At 23.4% G+C, this 21,415-nt stretch overlaps 2 protein-coding genes across 2 annotated transcripts; one reads left to right on the forward strand and one right to left on the reverse strand.

Moving 5' to 3' along the window:
• Nucleotides 1-7,362: 7,362 nt before the first annotated feature.
• On the reverse strand, nucleotides 7,363-15,353 carry LOC122504990 (leucine-rich repeat-containing protein 45-like). The gene is made up of 4 exons (XM_043616382.1): nucleotides 15,143-15,353; nucleotides 11,696-13,020; nucleotides 9,585-10,209; nucleotides 7,363-7,540 (listed from the first exon to the last, which is right to left on the reverse strand). The coding sequence occupies exons 1-4, from the start codon at nucleotides 15,232-15,234 to the stop codon at nucleotides 7,456-7,458; spliced, it is 2,127 nt and encodes a 708-aa protein (XP_043472317.1). The 5' UTR covers nucleotides 15,235-15,353; the 3' UTR covers nucleotides 7,363-7,455.
• A 446-nt stretch (nucleotides 15,354-15,799) lies between these two features.
• Nucleotides 15,800-19,872, forward strand: LOC122504991 (eukaryotic translation initiation factor 3 subunit D). The gene is made up of 3 exons (XM_043616383.1): nucleotides 15,800-16,063; nucleotides 16,148-16,193; nucleotides 18,256-19,872. The coding sequence occupies exons 1-3, from the start codon at nucleotides 15,887-15,889 to the stop codon at nucleotides 19,719-19,721; spliced, it is 1,689 nt and encodes a 562-aa protein (XP_043472318.1). The 5' UTR covers nucleotides 15,800-15,886; the 3' UTR covers nucleotides 19,722-19,872.
• The last annotated feature ends 1,543 nt before the right edge of the window (nucleotides 19,873-21,415 follow it).

Here is a 21,415-nt window from a genome sequence, read left to right on the forward strand (position 1 = left end):
AAAATTTAAAAATATTGAAAAATATTGAATTTGAAAATTTAAAAATATTGAATTTGAAAATTGGAAAATATTGAATTGAAAAATTGAAAAATATTAAAAAATATTGAAAAATATTGAATTTGAAAATTGAAAAATTGAAAAGAATTAAATTAATTGCTAAATTAAAAAATTAATTAAAGACTTAAGACAACTTAAAAAGAAATTTTCTTCGATTCAAAGAAATAAATTTCTGAATGAACCAAAATATGATTTAATATTGAAATTATATTTGCTAAGGATAAATTATGAAATTACTGAAATATTTCTACGTCTGGTCCTAAGGACTTATGAATTTTATTAACTATTTTTGATTTGCTTTTCTTCGAAAATTGCTCAAAATTTACACTTTGCGTTGTATGAACATTCAATATAATCAAGTATATTATTAATTAATCTACCGAAGAAATATTTTCAGTAAAATTATAATTCATCAATCCTCGGACATTGAATTGTTTTCTTGAAACTTAAAAATATTTTCCAATGGAAAACTAAAAAAAAAAAAATAATAAAAGATTCAAATTCTTCAAATTTGCGTTGGTAATTACAGTTTAATACAAAAATTAGAACTGAAATTAATTTTAATCGTGTTTAAAATGATGGAAATGCATTAAACGACCATTTAGTCGATTTAAACAACCAGTTCAGTAATAATTAAATATTTTTGTAAACGCGATATTTATATCGAATAGACACGTCTTGAATCAGAATCTCAAATGTTTATTTACCTCAATAATGAGATGTCACGTACAACATTTATTTTATTATTTTTTTATATCAAAGAAACAGAAGCCTACAGTTCATTAAAAAAAAGAAAAAAAAACGCTGAAATCGTCAAAATAATCTCTTTAATGCTTTCCTCTTTGATTAGTTGTTAATTTCTGACAAATCTTTCTAAGAAGAGGAAGTAGACAATTTGCAATTATTATTTTTATTACAGTGTAGAAAAAAAACAAGCTATTGTTTTTTTTCACACTAATGAGACACTATTTTAAGACCAAAGACAGAATTGCGGCGAAACAAAATTGTATCGGACTTCTTTTTGAAATGGAGATTTTTTTAAAAATTATCAAAAAGATAAAGTAAAAAAAAAAGAAAATGGTAAAAAAATATTTGATATATTTTTGAATATTTTCATTTAGTCGTGAAATCTAATTTCAAAAAGAGGTCTTTACCATAGGTAGTATTACGAATTGTTCTCGTGTTTTTCTTTTACACGATTCTTATCCAGCGTTCATTAAGTATGTAGCCGATAAAGCATAATAATTATCTTTTGTGTGTGTGTCTATAAATTATTGTATTTGCCGAATAGTTTTGAAAAGAAATTGAAGCGTTTTCAATAACGTGTCCAAAATTAATCGTTTAAGAATTTATCTAATTATCGCTCGAGTCGGTATTATTTTAATTTGAAAATTATTTCAAACTAGAAAATAAATTAAAAATCGAATCAAAATTTTTAATTTTCAATATCAAAATTTCATTAAATTCAAATTTTATTAACAATTTGACAGTAATTATTATACTAATTATAGAAGATAAATTTTTATTTATCGATGACTAATTTATTAATTACCGTTTCAATATCTACTGATTCTGATTCTGATTCTGATTTTCAGAAAAACAAAAATAGAAAATACTACACAGGAAAAAAAAATATTTTTAAATTATTGGACAAGTTTTAACTGATAAAAATGATACTGACTCTATTGCTTTAAATTTAATTTGGTTCGTCGTCATTATTATTAAGAACAATTAGCAAAAATTTATAAATTTTAAAACATTTTTGTCTTGACAATGTGTGAAAAAAAATTGGAAAGCAAAAAAAATGTACCTAAAGATTTGGAAAATATTTTTCAATATTAGGTACATATTTAGATATTATATGTATATTTATTAACTATTTGACTGTAAAATTTGAGGCTAACTAAATTTTTTCTAGTTTTATTAGACTATTTCGATGACAGTTTTTTGGAAATAATCGAGAAATAATAATTTTAAGAATAATTTCCGTCAGAGATGAATAATAAAATTGTTTTTGATTGTCGATAGGCAAACAGAATTATTGTAATATCCGTATTTGAATAATTCGTATTATCGTATTTGAAAAAAGAAAAATTTTAGACGCACAAAAATTGAGTCAACTGAATCGAAAACAATCGAAAATTGTTTTTGATTGTCGAGAAGCAAACAGAAATCTAATTTCCGTATTTAAATTAATATTCGAATAATTCGTAATATCGTATTTGAAAAAAAAACATTGCAGACGTACAAGAAGTGTGTCAATCGAATCGAAAACAATTTTGTCATCTCTGATTACGATCTATAAAAATTTTACAAAATTTCCATAAAAAAATAAACTAAACTAATGAATTCGGGATAAATTATTATTTTCAATAATAATGTACTGTACGCTTCAGAAAAAAATTACACTCTCTACCATATTATGAGGAAAAATATTATTTTATTAAAATAATCAATTATTTGATCTGTTATTCTTTGAGGCAAAAAATTTTTATTTAAATAAAAATAAATAAAAATTAAAAAATAAATTAAATTCTGCATTTGGAACAAATCATAAATATTAAAAACTACTCCTGCGTCTAATAATAATTAATTAATTATTATTAGATAAATTCTAATAATAATTATTAAATTAATTATCTTTTTCTATAATTAAAAAAAAAAATTTGATAGAAAAAGGGGAATAAATAATATATTCGATAACAGTCAAGTAATCAATTAATTTAATTAAATAATATTTTTCCCCTGTATAAAAAAGGGGAAATTTCTTCTCAACGAGAATTTATATATAAACGAAAACATATATATTTTAATCAAACGACAAATTGAATCAGAACGCAATAGATAATAAAATAAAGAAATCTATATTTTTAATCACATTTTCAATAAAAATAGAAGTAGAGAAAAAGAGAAAAAGAGGAAAACAAAACGCATAGGATTCTACATAAAATGAAAAATAGTTTGTGAGAACTTCTGAGCATTTTGTTTTTTCGATATTTTAGATGCAGTCTCTATATTAGAGATTTTTGCGAATTTATATTATAGCGTTCGAAGCAAAGTGCGATTGAGTTTTCACGTTCAAATGAAATATTGTTAAAAAAAAAAAGAAAATAAACGATCGTTAATCGTTTTAATCGTGAAAACAATCTGTATATAAAAAATATTAATTAATGTATTTCCTCGAGAATATTCTCGAGGCCCTCAAACTGCCAATTAATTAATTAGTTAATTCAATAATACGTTCCCAGTTCAAACCGATAATTATTATTATTATTGGATTGAAAAAAAAAATTTTTTTTTCATGAAATGACGTTAAACGAGTGAATTGTTTTTTAATTTACTTGACTGAAATATAAGCATGAAGTGGAAATATTTAATTATAGTTCTAAATTCTCTTTTGGACCGAAAAAAAATAAAAATTATTGTTAATATTATTCCGAATTCGCTCGTGTTCTACGTCAGATCTTTATCTAATTTTACCTAGGATAGAAGAGTAAGGTGTTTCGAGAACATGTATTTTATATTACAAAACAAATGAAAATGTATAGATCAGAAGTTAAATTATTACAGAATTATTTATTACCAGTATAAGTGTGTTTTTATTTATCAACCCTTCATTGTGGTTATTTTTCTGTCGTATTTTTTATCCAATTTTAATGAAATCGTTACTTTTGCTAAAAATTTAAATTTTTATTTTCTATTAAATTTTATCTTTCATTTTTAATTTGAATTTATTTTCTTTTTATTTTACAATTTTTACTTTTACTTTACTTTACTTTTACTTTTACTTTTACTTTTACTTTTACTTTTACTTTTACTTTTACTTTTACTTTAAAATTAAATTTATTTTACTTTAAAAGTTTAAAATTAAATTTATTTTACTTTAAAAGTTTAAAATTAAATTTATTTTAATTTACAATTAAATTTATTTTTTGTTATTTGTTTTATTTTTATTTTATAAAATTAAATTTATAATTTATAATGAAATTTATTTTAATAAATAAATCATTTATTCATAAAAATCATTCATAAAATTTTAGAGTTTAATTTTTTCTCTAGTTTTCTATTGTATAAAGTTTTTCTAAGTTTAGGATTTTAATTTTTATTAAAAAATTTTAACTTTAATTGTTTATTTAAATTTACAATTTAAATTTATTTTAATGAAAAAATCATTACTTTATGGAATTTTAGGTTTCAATTGTTTTTAAAAAAGTTATTTCCTTCAGTTTTTATTAAAATTTATTTTATTTTTATTTTGCAATTAAATTTATTTTATTTTGTAATTTAATTTAGTTTAATTTCATTTTATAATTAAATTCGTTTTTATGAAAAAAATCATTCATTCATAAAATTTCAGAATTTAATTTTGTATTAAAAATTTTTTCTCTAGTTTTCTATTGTATAAAGTTTTAATAAGTTTTGGATTTTAATTTAAAGAAAATTTTCTCTTTAATTGTTTATTTAAATTTACAATTTAAATTTATTTTGGTAAAAAAAATTATTACTTTGTAGAATTTTAGATTTTAATTGTTTATTAAAATTTTTTTCTCCAGTTTTCTATATTTAAATTTATTTTAATAAATTCATGACTTTATAAAAAAAAATTTTATTTTTCACTAGAAATTGTTTTTCAGTTTTTTATCAGAAAATAAATTAAAACTATTTATAGGTATTTATATAGATAATTTTATTTGAGAAAAACTTTGTTTAATTTTAATTTTTCTAAAATGAACTCCGAAAAGGAAATTAATTTTTGTTTGTGCGAAAATAAATAAATTTGCTAATGGAAAAATTTTCTTTAAGAAGATTAAGCAATTATTAGAATTAGATAAAAATTACGAAAGTTTTTGCTTAAATTGGAGAAAGAGAAACATAAAATTTGTCATTAGAAAAATAATTGTCCGCACTGAAAGTAGCTTTAGAAAAATGTTAATTTTTTTTAATGACTCTTTCAAAGTGTGTTGAAATATATAATCTTAATTATTGTTTTCCTGGTCTTGTAATATCGTTTTTGGTTTAAAATCACGTTAATATACAACTTCCTTAAGGACATGCAATACCGGAAAATTTCTCACTTGACAAATTTTCCAATTAATAATAATTCAAAAATAATATTCATTTTATTAAATTTTATTAAAATTTTAATAAAATTATTTTTAGTCAAAAATTAAAAATTCATTAATATGAAAATAATTTTCCAATCAATTATTTATAAAAAAAAATAAATAATCTTAAAATAAAAATCTCAGTTTGGATTTCCGTGAATTTTTTTTTTCAAACAAATAATAGTATGTGAATCACGCAAACAATTTTTATTTGATTTTTTAAGTTTTGTTATCTTTTTCTCGAAGGAATTTTATTTGTATTATTGTCATCGTCAGACGATAAAATGTGCGTAACTGTTTTTCTTAAATACAAACTTAATGAAAAGTGAAATATTACGCAACGCACAATATACGATATAGGCCTCGGATTATATTTTTTTATTGACATTCGATGAAATGTGGAAATTTTTTTTTCGCCTTGTCAAGAATGCAAAAAATGAGAAAAAAATATTTTAGTGCAATTTATGCATTTTTCATTCAGTAAACATTTCGTATATTTCTTATAAACATTCTCATAGGGATACAAATAATACACTCACTCTCTTCAATAAAGAAAAAAAAAAGAAAAAAAATGGGGAATGAAAAGTATATTAAAGTGATTAGTGTGCCAATAACGGTCGAAAATAATAATACCAATTGAACCTCTAATCTGTTATTTTTCAAAGTATTTTACTTTCCGCGAAACAAGTAATTACAAATGTTAAAAGATTATTTCATTTGGGTCAAAAGAAAAATTTATTTCTTCCCAGTAAATTGCTATTCAAAAATTTACATAATGATGAGATGTTGTTTTTTCACAAAAGCACTAACTTCTCAAAGTCATGCATTAAAAATCAAATGTACGCTTGAATTTTATGTTTCTTTTTCTTTGCGATCAATTGAAATTATTCAAATTATAATTTAAATAATAATCTTAAATTTAAATTATAACTATAATTTAAATTTAAATCACATGATTTAAATGACAATTGAAATTATTTTATACGATTAATTTGGTGTTAAAATGTCAATTAATTTCAGGAGTGAAAAAAAATTTATTTGATTCAATTAACTGGTTAATTGCCTATTGTCAAATAAGTACAAACTTTAAGCAAGAAATTTTTTTTAAACCAAATTGTGTTTGAAAGTAATTTTATTTAATAAATTTATTATTTGAATAAAATACCATTTAATTACCAAATATAGAAATTGACATGAATATTTATTTGATAGGCAAGGAATCGATTATTTGAATGAAATAAATTTTTTTTTCGATTTTAAAATGAGTTGTTAATTGCAGAGAGGGAAATTGTGATTGGAACCGGAAATTGGAATTGTGGAAACGTATTTTTTCCCTCAATTTTTTTTAAGGATGTTCTAAACGGAAGTTCGTTAGGACGTTGGGCAATTTCGTGGAGAAACTGAAGTCGTGGTAGGCGGGCTTTGCGACCAGTAACGATACGAGGAAAACGATGAAAATCACTTAGCGAGAAACCCAGGCGTGGATAAGTGTTTCCAATTGCAACAACCAAAACATTACGACAACCTACATTTGAAACCTGTCGTGTCGTCCTTAACTGCAAATCAACTCACACACACATCATCATCTATACAAACACAATTTTCTTTTCAATTGTGTGTCTATTATGTACATCAATTTATCCTCGACAAATATTTATTTCGGCAAAAATCGCCAACGGATGAAAACCGACCTTTAATTATCAAAATCCTATTTTTTGATAGTTATAATTTCTCAATCATAACGAGAGAGTAAGTCTATTTTTGTATCCTTTTTTCATATTTCAATTTACGGTAAAATTGTTCCTTGAAAATTTCATTTTATGTTTTCTCGTATTTCTCTATTTTTAAAATTGTATTTTGTTTTAAAAAGAATTTTTCTGCGAACAAATGAAATGAGTTCTTTGGAAGTTAAGTGTCGCCAATGCGGAAGTTGATCTCCATTTCCATACGATCGTGAGTTCAAGGATTGGAATTCATTCACGATGTCCGTTACCAGGAATAAAATGTAAATTATTCTTGTTGATGATGGTTCTTTTTATGAATGCTTTGGCCATTAATGATTTTTATTGCTTTTTTTTAATTACTTTATAGTCAATGCGAAATTACTCATCGATGTTTATTTCTAACTTCGATTATTGTGCATTTTATTTTCAATGAGTGTTGAGAAATGGTATTTATTCACTAAAATTTGTCGATAAAAATAGAAATTTATTAATAAATATAATATTGAAGTAGTAAATTTACAAATTAGGGAATAAAATTTAACGAAAAATTCTATTGATGAATTTTAATATCAGGTTGGTGCACTTGGTCCCATTGAACTCATATATTTACTGAATGCCGCATAAAGGTGACCTGCTCTTTGAACTTCTTCCGCTCTGGAAAAAAATTGCAATATTGAATTAATTTTCATATGTAATTTATAAATAATTTCCATATATGCACATGAATATTCTTCACGTTTGACTATTTTTCTCGTGTCTAATTCTAAATCAATTTTTTATTTTGCACATTTTTATAAATTATTTATAAAATTTTGCAAAACATAATTTAGAGTAACAAAAACATTTTGAATATTTTTTACTTAAAAGAATTTCTACTTAACGAATTTTCAAATTGACACTTGTTCGAAATTATAAAAACGATCGAATAACAATAAAAACGGCAAAATGATTTCAGAACGAATTTATAAAAAATGAACAAATCATAAAATGAAAATGCGGCATTTTAAGAATTCTAACAATTGACAATTCGTGAAAATAAAAAATTCGGAAAAATGAAGATTCGTAATATAAATTATGACATTTAGGAAAGAATCAAACAAACAATCGGACTTAAAAATTAGTTCAAAAATTTTAATAAAATAAATAAAATTTATCAAAGAAATTCAGTTATTTTAAAAACCTTTGCTACAATCTATTTATTAGAATTTAAGTATTATTTTCAATACATTTTTTAATAAATTTCTTTAAAGAATTAAATTATTTTAAAAGGTTTTAATGAAATTCTTTGCATATTCAATTTTTTTCAGAATAATTGTAATAAAATTCTCGTCAAAATTTCAATTAACTTTATAAATAATAATAAAATTATTCTCTAGAATCCAATTGATTAAAAATTTTTTCTTTAAATTCTCGTCAACATTTTAATTAGCTTTTTAAAAAATCAAATTCTCGTCAAATTTCAATTATCTTTAAAAATAAAATTATTCTCTTAAATTCAATTATTTTTGAAATTTTTAAAAAATTTTTCGTCAATTTTTAATTATCTTAAAAAAAATCAAATTCTACTCTGAAATTCAGATATTTTCAAAAATTATAATAAAATGCTCGTCAAAATTTCGATTATCTTTATAAATAATAAAATTATTTTCTAAAATTCAATTATTTTCAAAATTTTTTTTAAATTCTCGTCAAATTTCAATTATCTTTAAAAAAAATTAAATTATTTTCCTAAATTCAATTATTTTCTAAAATTTTAATAAATTTGTTGGCAAAATTTCAATTATCTTTAAAAATATTACAATTATTCTCTAAAATTCAATTCTTTTCAAAAAATTTTTTTAATTCTCGTCAAATTTTAATTACCTTAAAAAAATGAAATTCTACTCCGAAATCCAGATATTTTCAAAAATTTTAATAAAACTCTTGACAGAATTTCAATTATTTTTAATACAATTTTCATCGAATTTCTCGAAAAATGAAATTATTGTTTAAAATTTTATTAAAATTTGTCAAGAGAATTCAATTGTTTATAAATTTGTTGATAAAATTCTTTATGAAAATTTAATTTTAAAAAACATTCAATTGTTTAATAAAATATTTATTTTTGTATTGAAATAATTGAAGTCTCGTAGAATTTTCTAATAAATATTATTGATTAAAAATGAATTTCAAATTAAAATCTTTGAAAATTTGAACTTTTCATACTTTTAATTAAAAATTATGTAGAATTAATTTTTCTCAAAAAGTTTAATGGAATTTTTTTTGAATTATTCGAAGTGTTTAATTTTTAATATATATTTAATTGAAGAATGTGAGAATAATCGAAATTTTGTAAAATTAAATTGTAAACAAAAGAATTTGAAAATTCACAAAGAAGTTTTTCAAAAATAATTTTTAGAAAAATTGAATTTAATTATTATAAAACATGAAGAAAGCGATCTCTCCGAGTCAAAGACTCGGAGTTATCGATATCTTCATGTTTTATAATAATATTCTTAAATGTTATTGAATTTCAAATTTTTGAATATCTTAATTTCTATAAAAAAAATAATGATTAAATATTTATTTAAAAAAGAAGTTATTGATATTTTCGAATAATTTTTGTTTTAAAAACCAGTAAAAATTCCGTTTTTTAATCTGGAAAAGTCAGGGAATTTGAAAAAAGCAAAAGCGTGGCAACCCTGAATATGAAACTCACTTTAAATCGTTTAAATCTCGCTCCTTGTGAGCAATAATTTCCTTGAGTTGCTTCCTCTCCTTGTCCTTCTCGCGAAGTTCCTCGACATGATTCGTTTGTATTTCATTGATTTGCGTATTTAATGATGTAATTTGCAAAGACATTTTTTGTATTTGAATATTTTGCTCCCTCAATCTGGAACGCTCCTCTATTAATTCGTCCTTAAATCTCTCGGCCTTCTTCTTTTCCTGATCGAATTCCTCGTGCAGGAGATTATAACGTCTTTGTGGTTCGACTAATTCGGCCTCAAGACATGCCACTTGACGTTGAAGAGTTGCAATTGTTCTCTGTGAATCGCTATATTTATCCTCGAATGCTTCCTTTTCTTCTTTAACTTTCAACAATGAATCCTCAATTCTCACGCACTTTTGAGCGAAATGATCCAATTCCTTGAGTTTCGCTCTTAAATTCGATTGACTCTCGAAGGAATCTCTCAATTCGGTTCTTGTTTTTTGCAATTGATTTTGACACTGCTCGAGAGATTCGGTCGATTCTTTTAGGGATTGTTTGAGAATGTTTAATTCTATTCTGTGTCTACTCTCGCGTTCCTTGAGTTCGCGCCTCAATCTGTGGATTTCCGTTTTACCTGAAAAATTGAAAATTTTAATTTCGATTATTCGGAAATTCTTAAATTAAATATAATAAAAACTTTAAATAATTTAATAAAAAATTCAATTGAAATTTTTTCGAAAAATTAGTTCTACAGAATTGTTAATTAAAAGTATGAAAAATTCAAATTTTCAAAGATTTTAACTTCAAACTTTTTCAAAACTCAATTATTTCTAAAAATCCACGTCATAATGCTTTTAATATTCAATTATTAATTATTATCAAAAATTTTAACTAAAATACATTTTTAAATCAATTTTAATTAAAAAATTCTACGAGAATTCAATCATTTCAATACAAAAATAAATAATTAAAATAATTGAATTTCTGTAATGTTATTAAATTTTTTTAAAATAATACAATTATTATTTTAAAAAATTTTGTTAAAATAGTAGATATTAAAAATCATTGAAAGGAGGAAAATCTTTGAAAATAATTTAAATTTTGCCATGAATTTTAATAAAATTTTTGAAAATAATAAAATTTTAATGAAAAATTTTATTATTTCTAAGGATAATTGAATTTCGGAGAAAAATTTTATTTTTTAAAGATAATTGAAATTTTGATGAGAATTTTTAAAAATTATTGATATTTATTGAATTTTGCAAACAATTTTATTAAAATTTTTGAAAATAATTGAATTTTAGAAAAAAAATTTTATTATTTATATAAAGATAATTAAATTTCTACGAAGAATTTTATTATTTATTAAGATAATTAAAATTTTGACGAGAATTTTAATTTAATTTTTGAAAATAATTGAATTTCGGAGAAAAATTTTATTTTTTAAAGATAATTGAAATTTTGATAAGAATTTTAAAAAAATTTTCTAAATTATTGCATTTCAGAGATTAATGTTTTTATTTATAAAGATAATTGAAATTTTGACAAGAATTTTATTTCAATTTTTGAAAGTAATTGAATTTCGGAGAAGAATTTTTTTTTTTTTAAATAATTAAAATTTTTACGAGGATTTAAAAAAATTTTCTAAATAATTGCATTTCAGAGATTAATTTCTTTAATTTATAAAGATAATTGAAATTTTTGACGAGAATTTAATAAAATTTTTGAAAATAATTGAATTTCTACAAAGAATTTTCTTACTTTTAAAAATAATTGAATTTTTGTAATAATTTGTATTTGCTTCAAAATTCAATTTTTTTAGTGTTTTTAACTAAAAAAAATTATTAAAATTTTTGAAAAATCTGATTTTTAAAAATATTTTGAATTAAATTCATTTAAAATACAAATTTTTTTAAATCTTTAGTTAAAACCTTATGAAGTTTATCTATTTATGAAAATTTTAAACGATAGTACTTTAAATTTCAATTAATTTTGAAATATTTAAGTAAAATTATTCATTAAATAATTTGTAAGTAATAATTTTATGATAGTTGTTCAAGAATTATTTGAAAAGAAATTATTGTCAGGAATAGAATTAATTGTAAGGAAATAGAATTTACCTGTAGAAATGAGATCTTCGTAAGCTCGAGTGCTAGACAAGAGTTTTTCCCTTAATGCAAGAATTTCCACCGAACTCTTGTGAATATCTTTCTCGTATTTTCGAACTTTCAGATCAACATCTTTCTTCAATGAGAGAATATTAGTGAAAGAATCTTCCAAATCCTTTTTGCCTCGCTCCCACATTTCCTTCTCTTCTATTTGATTTTGTTGCAGATCACTGATCTCCTTTACCTTGTGTAAAATTAAATCCTCCTTTTCAACTTTCAGTCTTGTAATTTCTCCCTCAAGTTTACTGATCTGTGACTTGGCGTCTACTAATTCCGTCTGCTTCGATTTAATTTCATTCGTTAAAAGATCAATCGCCGAAGTTCTCTCATGGAGAATTTGATTGAGTTCCTTAATTTTACAGTTGACTTGCGGATCTTTGGCATTTTTATCGCCCATCAAAACATGAATGGATGATTTTGAATTTGTTTCCGCCGTCTTGATGGCAGCTTTTAAACGTGAATCTGAATCTGAGTCACTCGGGGAAATGAGAGGATTCTCATTGTCTTCGGATACGGGAAGTAGAATTTTGTCTCTGTCTCGTCTTCGTATTTTCTTTTTCGAATATTTCGTTTTTGTTTTCGTCACTTTTTCATTGTCATTCGAGAAAATTGGAGAGACATTTTCTTTTGAATAATTTTTCTTTACTAATTCGATACTTGTTTTGGAAATTGCTTGTCGTCGTTTATTCTCAAAAGCGCATTGTTCAATGGATTCCATGAGATCGTCGGGTAAACAATTCCCTCGTAGATTGAGGGTGGTGATTGTTTTATTTTCGTGCATTCCATTTAGTATTTGGTGTCCACCGTCGAGTCCAAGGGTATTCCAGGCTAAATCGAGTGATTTCAGTGATTTATTGTATTTTAACACTTTTAGTAGAGAATCGGCGCAATTTGGCGATATTTGGTTGTATTTCAGATCGATTTCCTCAATATTGTGATTTTTGGAGAGGCCGTCGCATAAAAGGGAGAATGATTCGACATTTGATCCTAAACTATTCCATTCGAGATGTAAACATTTTAGAGTGTTATTGCAGAGGAAAACTTGACCCAATTGTTGAGCGATAGGACCGCTGATGCTGTTGCCTTTTAGATTGAGATTTGTCACACTGGAACCGTCGCAGAGTGCATTGAGAATATTGTTGAGTCCTTTTGGCAGTAACATACAATCGCTGAGATCCACGTGTTTTATCGACGAACTGGACGCTAACATTTGACTCAAAACTTCACAAACTGGAATTATTAACGAGAGGCAGGATAATTTCAATTCCCCAGTAGAACTGAAATTGAAAAAAATTATTTAATTTGTATTTTTCCTTCCTCACAGAGAAATTATTATCAATTATCATAGAGGATAATATAATCAGTTCTAGTTAAATAAGAGAACATTTTACTTAAAAGTAGAAATTAAATTTATTCATTACTATAAAACATGAAGATATAGATGACTCCGAGTCTTCGACTCGGAGTGATCGGTATCTTCATGTTTTATAATAAAGTCCGATTACTTTCAATTTTAAAGAACTTAGAGTTTTCAAAATTTTTAAAAATTGAAATTCTTCTAAAATTAGTTACATTTTTCAATACATATTTAATTAATTATTCAGCATAATCTATAATCCATTGATTTGTAGATGAATTTTAGTTAAAAACACTAAAAAAATTGAATTTTACAGTAAAGTTACAAATAATTGCAGAAATTTAATTATTAAAAACAAAATTAAATAAATAAAATAAAATTCTTCTCTGAATTCAATTATAAAAAAAATTGAAATACATAAAATAAAATTATTTTCCGAATTTTAATAAAATTCTTGGCAAAATTTTCATACAATAGTAGATTTATTGAATATTATTGAATTGGGGAAAATTTTTGAAAATAATTGATATTTTCACAAGAATTTAAAAAAATTTTTAAACATAATTAAATTTCTGCGAAGAATTTTATTAATTTTGAAAATAATTGAAATTTTGACGAGAATTTAAAAAAAAAATTGAAAATAATTGAATTTTAGAGAAGAATCTTATTAGTTTCGAAAAAAATTGAAATTTTAACGAGAATTTAAAAAAAAAATTGAAAATAATTGAATTTTAGAGAAGAATAATTTTGAAAATAATTGAAATTTTGACGAGAATTTAAAAAAATTTTTGGAAATAATTGAATTTTAGATAAGAATTTTATTATTTAAAAGGATAATTGAAATTTTGGAAAATAAATTAATTTAGAAAAGAATTTTATTATTTATAAAAATAATTGAAATTTTGCTAAAAATTTTATTAAAATTTTAGAAAATAATTGAATTTTGGAAAACAATTTCATTTTTATTTAAAAATAATTGAAATTTTGACGAGAATTTTATTAAAATTTTAGAAAATAATTGAATTTTGAAAAACAATTTCATTTTTATTTAAAAATAATTAAAATTTTGACGAGAATTTAAAAAAATTTTTGAAAATAATTGAATTTTTTATGGCAATTTTATTTAACTTTTTGAAAATAATTGAATTTCAGAGAACAATTTTTTTTTTGTTTAAAGATAATTAAAGTTTGATGAGAATTTTATTAAAATTTCTAAACATACTTGAACTTTTGCAAAGAATTTTATTACTTTTGAAAATAATTGAATTTGAAACCTTTTCAAAATCCAATTATTTCTAAAAATTTATGTTTTAATATTTTTCATATTGAATTATTATTCAAAATTTTAAATACAAAATTTAAATAAATTAGAAAAATTTGTATTAAAAAATTCTTCGAAAATTTAATTATCTCAATTCAAAAATTAATAATTTATTAAATAATTGAATGTCTCTTAAAGTTGAATTCTCATAAAGAATTTTATCAACAAATTTTTTTAGTAATTGAATTCTTTTGACTAATTTTAATAGAGTTTTTAAGAATAATTTCATTTTTCGAGAAATTTGATTAAGATTATATTAAAAATGATTGAAATTCTGTGATAAGTTTTTATTATTTATGAAAATAATTAAAATCTTAAAAAGAATTTTATTATTTATCGAAAATAATGAATCCCTCTAAAAATATTTATTATTTATGAAAATAATTGAATTATTGCGAAAAAATTTGTAAATAATTGAATTCCTGTAAAATTTTTCGAAAATAATTGAAAATTTATCAAAGATTTTATTAAAATTTTCGAATATAATTGAATTTCGGGGAAGAATTTTATTATTTATAAAGATAATTGAAATTTTAACGAGAATTTAAAAAATTTTTTTAAACATAATTGAATTTCTGCAAAGAATCCTATTACTTTTGGAAATAATTGAATTTCTGCAATTATTTGTAATGTCTCTAAAATTCTTCAAATTGTATCGTAGAAAATATTTGTTGAACGGATAAAATGAAAATTTATTTCAAAACAATATTTTTAAACTCACCTGCCAAGTTTGATAGCCTCTGAAACGTCAAGTGGCGCCAAAATTCCACGTTTTTCGCACATTTGCACAAACAATTCGTAATCATTCAACATTTTTGCAAGTCACACTACGAAATTTTTAAATCTCTTCGTAATAAATAAATCATTTTGTACTTCATAAAAGACAAACTTTTGATTTTGACATAACAACCCTCGACTGAACACATGACGCCACAGACTAGCCACCTGCAAATTATCGTTACATCAGTGCCGTATCGAAAATTGTACAAGCCCTTTTATTTCCAAAAACATTATTCTTTTCACTAATGTATAAAATTTTATCAAAAATAATTTTAGAATTTCGAAAAAACTTAAAAAACTATATATGAATTTAGAGATATTTTGATAGAATTGTTTACATTTCGGAACGCCTGCTCATTGATAACCCAACTTACTTCTGTGTTCAACTTTCCTTTTCGTGATATGATTATTTTATGTTTAAAAATAGTCATTACAGACTGAAAAAGGAATTACTTTTAATTAGTGACTAAAAAAATAAACTTTTCTACTTTTAATAATTCTTTTTATCTTTTTATAAAATATAAAGAAGAAAATTTTGCAGGTAAGTTTAAATAAGTTTGATTCTGCGCAGACTTAATCTGCAAACTGTCATGGCGGTTAAAGTATTTCCTTCATCCCGACATCCGGTGCGGTGCAAGTGTTGACGCGTTTGTAGTGTAAAAGGTGTATTTTCTCATTTTCAAAAATGAGTTTTAATGATGATAGTGGTTTGCAAGACGATGCCAATGATAAAGATGATAGGGCTCATTTCGTTGCACCGGTAATTCAAGATAATCCAGATGGATGGGGTCCTTTTGGATTACTCGATCCATTCAAAGACATGCCGTACCAGCCATTTTCCAAAGGAGATAGGCTCGGCAAGGTAAGACATATGCCCACGAGAATAATTAAAAATTTTATTATTCTCCAAGTATTCAGTTTTTATAATTATTTCTCGATTTTACAGATTGCAGATTGGACGGGATCTGCATTCCAGGATAAGAAATTTACAAGTGAGTTCATTGTTTTCTATGGTGGCAAACATAACCTTAAAAAATTAAATGGCAACTCCGGAAATGTGAATGCGTGTATTTTTTTCGCATTCTTTTATTTCAAACGGCGAAATACTTGGTAGAAAATTGGTATTTAATTTGGGTTGTATTGATTTTACTGTTATTACTGGTGAATAAGCTTTTAGTTTATTCTGTGACAGTGAAAGTAGTAAAAATTTAGTTTTTTGCAAAATTTAAAAAACGAAAATCCAAATTCTTTTGAAATTTAGTTAAATTTTTTAATGTTTATTTAAATAATTAATAAAAATAACGGATTTATAGAAGAATTTTAGTTAAAAACGCTAAAAAGTTGAATATTGGGGAATTTACAAATGATTGCAGAAATTAAATTATTTTCAAAAATTTTAATAAAACTCTTGGCAAAATTTCAATTATCCTTATAAATAATAAAAATTTTTCTCAGAAATTTCAAAAATTTTATTAAATTCTCGTCAAAATTTCAATTATCTTTATAAATACAAAAAATATTCTCTAAAATCCAATTATTTTTAAATATTTTTTTAAATTCTCGTCAAAATTCAATCATTTTTAAAAAAGAAAAAAATTTTTTCAAAAATTGAATTATGTTCAAAAATTTTATTAAATTCTCGTCAAAATTTCAATTATCTTTATGAATAGTAAAATTATTCTCTAAAATTCAATTATTTTCAAATTTTTTTTAAATTCTCGTTAAATTTCAATTATTTTTAAATAAAAAATAAAATTCTTTTCCGAAATTCAATTATTTTCAAACCTTTTATTAAATTCTTGTCAAAATTTCAATTATCATTATAAATAGTAAAATTATTCTCTAAAATTTAATTATTTTCAAAATATTTTTAAAATTCTCGTCAAATTTCAATTATCTTTAAAAAAAAATAAAATTCTTTTCCTAAATTCAAATATTTTCAAAAAATTTATTAAAATTCTTGTCTAATTTCAATTATCATTCAAAAAAATAAAATTTTTCTACGAAATTCAATTATTTTCTAAAATTTTAATAAAATTCTTGGTAAAATTTCAATTGTCTTTATAAATAGTAAATTTATTCTCTAAAATTCAATTACTTTCAAAATTTTTTTAAAATTCTCGTCAAATTTCAATTATCTTTAAAAAAATGAAATTCTTCTCGAAATTCAATTATTTTCTAATTTTCTTTTAAATTTCGTCAAAAATTCAATAAATTTTATAAATAATAAAATTATTCTCTAAAATTCAATTATTTTCTGAAATTTCAAAACATTCTCGTCAAAATTTCAATTATTTTAAAAAAATTTTTTTAGAATTCTACGCAAACATTTAATTATTGTCATAAATAATAAACATTTTACAGGACTTCAAATATTTACAAATTTTTTATAAATTTGTTCTCAATAATTCAATTATTTTCATAAATAATAAAAATCATCGCAGAATTTCAATTATTTTTATGACAATTTTAATCAAATTCGTCGTTAAATATAATTATCCTTAAAATTTTTATTAAAATTCGAAGATAAAATTTAATTATTTCAATAATCCAATTCTTTTGAAATTATTTAATGTTTTTATTTTCTAATATTTATTTAATTGAAGAATTTACGAATAAATTAAAATTTCGTAAAAATGGATTTGAAAATTCTCAAGGAACTTTTGCAAAAAATTATTATAAATAATTGATTTAAAGAAGAATTTTGGTTAAAAATTGAAAATCTTTATTCCTATGAAAAAATAATTCTTCCTTAAGAAGAATTGTTTTTAAGTTAATTAATATTCTAATAGTTTTTAATATTTCTAATAATTCTTATAATATTTCTAATAGTAAATTAAATTTTTTTTTTAAGTTAAAATTTAAATTCTATCAAGTTTATTAACATTAATTCTATTCAAATTTTTTTCCAAATTGTTAACCTTCTGGAGTTTGAATTTAATAGCAAATTTCAAATAATAAAAACGTTTAACTAAATTGTACTCGAATTAAAACAATAGAATTATAATTATAATAGGCTTTTGGACAAAAATTACAATAATAATTCTTTTTTAGATAAATATGCATCCCAATTTGGTTCTGGAAGCCAATACGCCTACTATCATGACGAGGATGAGTCGACATTCCATCTGGTGGACACCACGAGGGTGCAGAAACCTCCATATCAACGAGGACGTTACGGCAGGCATAATCAACGCAACATGCGTGGTCGTGGCAGTCAGCGTGGTGCAATGAACCAGATGCAAGCACTAGGCAAGTTGAAATTGCGCGAACGTGAACGTAAGGGACAAACAAAACGTTGGGGTCGTCAGCAAGGTTTCCGAAATCATAAAAATCAACCACCAATTAAGATTCGTGACGCCTCCGTCACTGTACGTCCCGATTGGGTGACCATCGAGGAAATGGATTTCCCACGTTTAGCAAAACTCTCACTTCCTGGCGTCAAAGACGGCGAGGATGTTCTCTGCTGTGGTTCTCTCGAATACTACGACAAATCCTATGATCGCGTCAATGTGAAAAATGAGAAACCCCTGCAAAGAATTGATCGCATTTTCCACACTGTCACAACAACTGACGATCCAGTGATTCGTAAACTTTCCAAAACCGAGGGCACTGTTTACGCCACCGACGCAATTCTCGCTACAATTATGTGCTGCACACGCAGCAATTATTCCTGGGATATTGTCATTGAGAAAATTGGCGACAAACTATTCTTTGATAAGCGCGACAATACTGAATTTGATTTACTCACCGTTAACGAGACAAGCGTTGAGCCACCGCAAGATGATGGCAATTCATTGAATTCACCAAGAAATTTGGCTCTGGAAGCCACATTCATCAATCATAATTTCTCACAACAGGTTCTTAAATCAAACGAACCGCGTTATAAATTCGATGAGGGTAATCCATTCATTTCCGAAGAGGAGGAGAGCGACGTTGCCAGTGTCGCTTATCGTTATCGTAAATGGGATTTAAATAACGGAATTGTATTAATTTCAAGATGCGAACACGACGCCGTGATGCAGGGTCCAAATAACGAGACACAATTCTTAACCGTCAAAGCATTGAATGAATGGGATTCGAAACTCGCCAATGGCGTTGAATGGCGTCAGAAATTGGACACACAACGTGGCGCTGTACTCGCCAATGAATTGCGTAATAACGCCTGTAAATTGGCGAAATGGACAGTTCAAGCACTGCTCGCTGGTTCTGATCAAATTAAATTTGGATACGTTTCGAGAGCAATGGTACGCGACTCAAGCAAACATGTTATTCTCGGCACACAACAATACAAACCCAATGAATTTGCAACTCAAATTAATCTCAATATGGATAATGCCTGGGGTATTCTGAGATGTATCATTGACATCTGCATGAAGCAAAAGGACGGAAAGTATCTAATCATGAAGGATCCGAATAAGCCAATGATTCGTCTCTACGATATTCCTGATAATACTTTCGAGAGCGAGGGCGATGAAGACGACGATGATGAACCTATTAATGACGCCTTCCAAAGTTAACGGACACGTCCAGTTTCAATCAATTGATTTTCTACAAGAATCTACAAATTTTTTACAGTAATTTATATTGCCAGGACGAATAATTATTATCGTTGTGAAAAGCATTTATTACTGTGATAATAAAAGAAAAAAGCACAATTTGGAAGTCAAATATCTTGACATTTATTTTCTCTAAATCAATTTTTTCAGTTTGAATTTAATCAAGTTCTATAATTTTTTGTCACTTTGTCCATTTTGTTTTGAAATCTTTTTTTATCACTTTTTTACTAGAAATAATATAATATTTTTTTATAATAGAGTATTATATTATTTATTATAAAAAATAAAAGGAGGAAAATGGGTATTTTTTATTGGCAAATGAAATTTTTTATTATTTACAATTACCATGACACTGTGTGACAGTTGAAAATTACTTTAAATCGGAACTATTCTAACTTTTTGTTTTAAAAAACTAAAAAATGGTGTTAAATCACTGAAACACTTCCAAAATTAAATTTAAGAGCTTAAAAAAAACGTTTTTTTAGTTCTTGCACAGTTTTCTTGAGGATATAAAATTGAGACAAAAATCGAATCAAAACGTTGCTTCGCAACATTTTTTATTCGTTTTTTGTCTCAATTTTGATATCTTCAGAAAAAGTGTGCATAAAAAAGTAGAAAATTAATTATGATCAAAAGTTTTTTTAAATTTTCGTTAAAATTTCAATTATCTTTATAAATAATAAAATTCTCAAAAAGTCAATTATTTTCAAAAATTCTCGTCAAAATTTCAATTATCTTTAAAAAAAAAAAATTAAAATTTATCTTGGAAATTCAATTATTTTCAAATTTGAATAAAATTTGAGGCAAAATTTCAATTATTTTCGAAAAATTTTCCAGAAATTCAATTATTTACAAATTTTTTATTTTCTTCGCAATAATTCAATTTTTTTCATAAATAATACAATTTTTTACAGAGATTAAATTAATTTCATAAAAGATGAAATTTTTTTCAAGAATTCAATTATTTTTATAAATAATAAAAATTCACCCACAGAATTTTAATCATTTTTAATACAATTATTTTAATCAAATTCCTCGAAAAATGTAATTATTCTTAAAAATTGTATTAAAAATCGTCAAAAGAATTTCAACAATTCAATGATTTTCAATATCTATTTTAATTGAATTTTCCAAAAGAATTCAATTATTTAAAAAAATTTATTAATAAAATTCTACGCAATCATTGAATTATTTTCAAAAGTAATAAAATTCTTTGCAGAAATTCAATTATGTTTATAAATTTAAAAAAAAAATTTCGTTGAAATTTCAATTATCTTTATAAATAATAATATTCAATTATGTTTATAAATTTAAAAAAAAATTCTCGTTGAAATTTTAATTATCTTTATAAATAATAAAATTCATTTCCAAAATTCAATTATCTTCAAAAATTTTAACAATTCGATGATTTTCAATACCTACTATTTTAATAAAAATTTCCATAAGAATTCAATTATTTAAAAAAAAGTTCAATAAAATTCTACGCGAACATTTAATTATTTTCAAAATTAATAAAAATTTCATAGCAATTCACATCTGTTATTTACAAATTTTTTATAAATTTCTTCGCAATAATTTAATTATTTTCATAAGTAATAAAATTTTTTACAGAGTTTTGATTATTTTTGATAAATAATAAAATTCTCTTCAGGATT

Source organism: Leptopilina heterotoma, unplaced genomic scaffold (assembly GCF_015476425.1).
Source record: "Leptopilina heterotoma isolate Lh14 unplaced genomic scaffold, ASM1547642v1 Lhet_329, whole genome shotgun sequence".
NCBI lineage: Eukaryota > Metazoa > Arthropoda > Insecta > Hymenoptera > Figitidae > Leptopilina > Leptopilina heterotoma.

Excerpts from the sequence above, each read along its gene's own strand:
- LOC122504991 (XM_043616383.1), top strand. The coding sequence starts at position 15,887 with ATGAGTTTTAATGATGATAGTGGTTTGCAAGACGATGCCAATGATAAA. Across the intron at positions 16,064-16,147 it reads AAGGAGATAGGCTCGGCAAG|ATTGCAGATTGGACGGGATC; the intron begins GTAAGACATATG and ends TCGATTTTACAG. Across the intron at positions 16,194-18,255 it reads CCAGGATAAGAAATTTACAA|ATAAATATGCATCCCAATTT; the intron begins GTGAGTTCATTG and ends ATTCTTTTTTAG.
- LOC122504990 (XM_043616382.1), bottom strand. The coding sequence starts at position 15,234 with ATGTTGAATGATTACGAATTGTTTGTGCAAATGTGCGAAAAACGTGGA. Across the intron at positions 13,021-15,142 it reads GAGGCTATCAAACTTGGCAG|TTCTACTGGGGAATTGAAAT; the intron begins GTGAGTTTAAAA and ends TTTCAATTTCAG. Across the intron at positions 10,210-11,695 it reads CGAAGATCTCATTTCTACAG|GTAAAACGGAAATCCACAGA; the intron begins GTAAATTCTATT and ends TCAATTTTTCAG.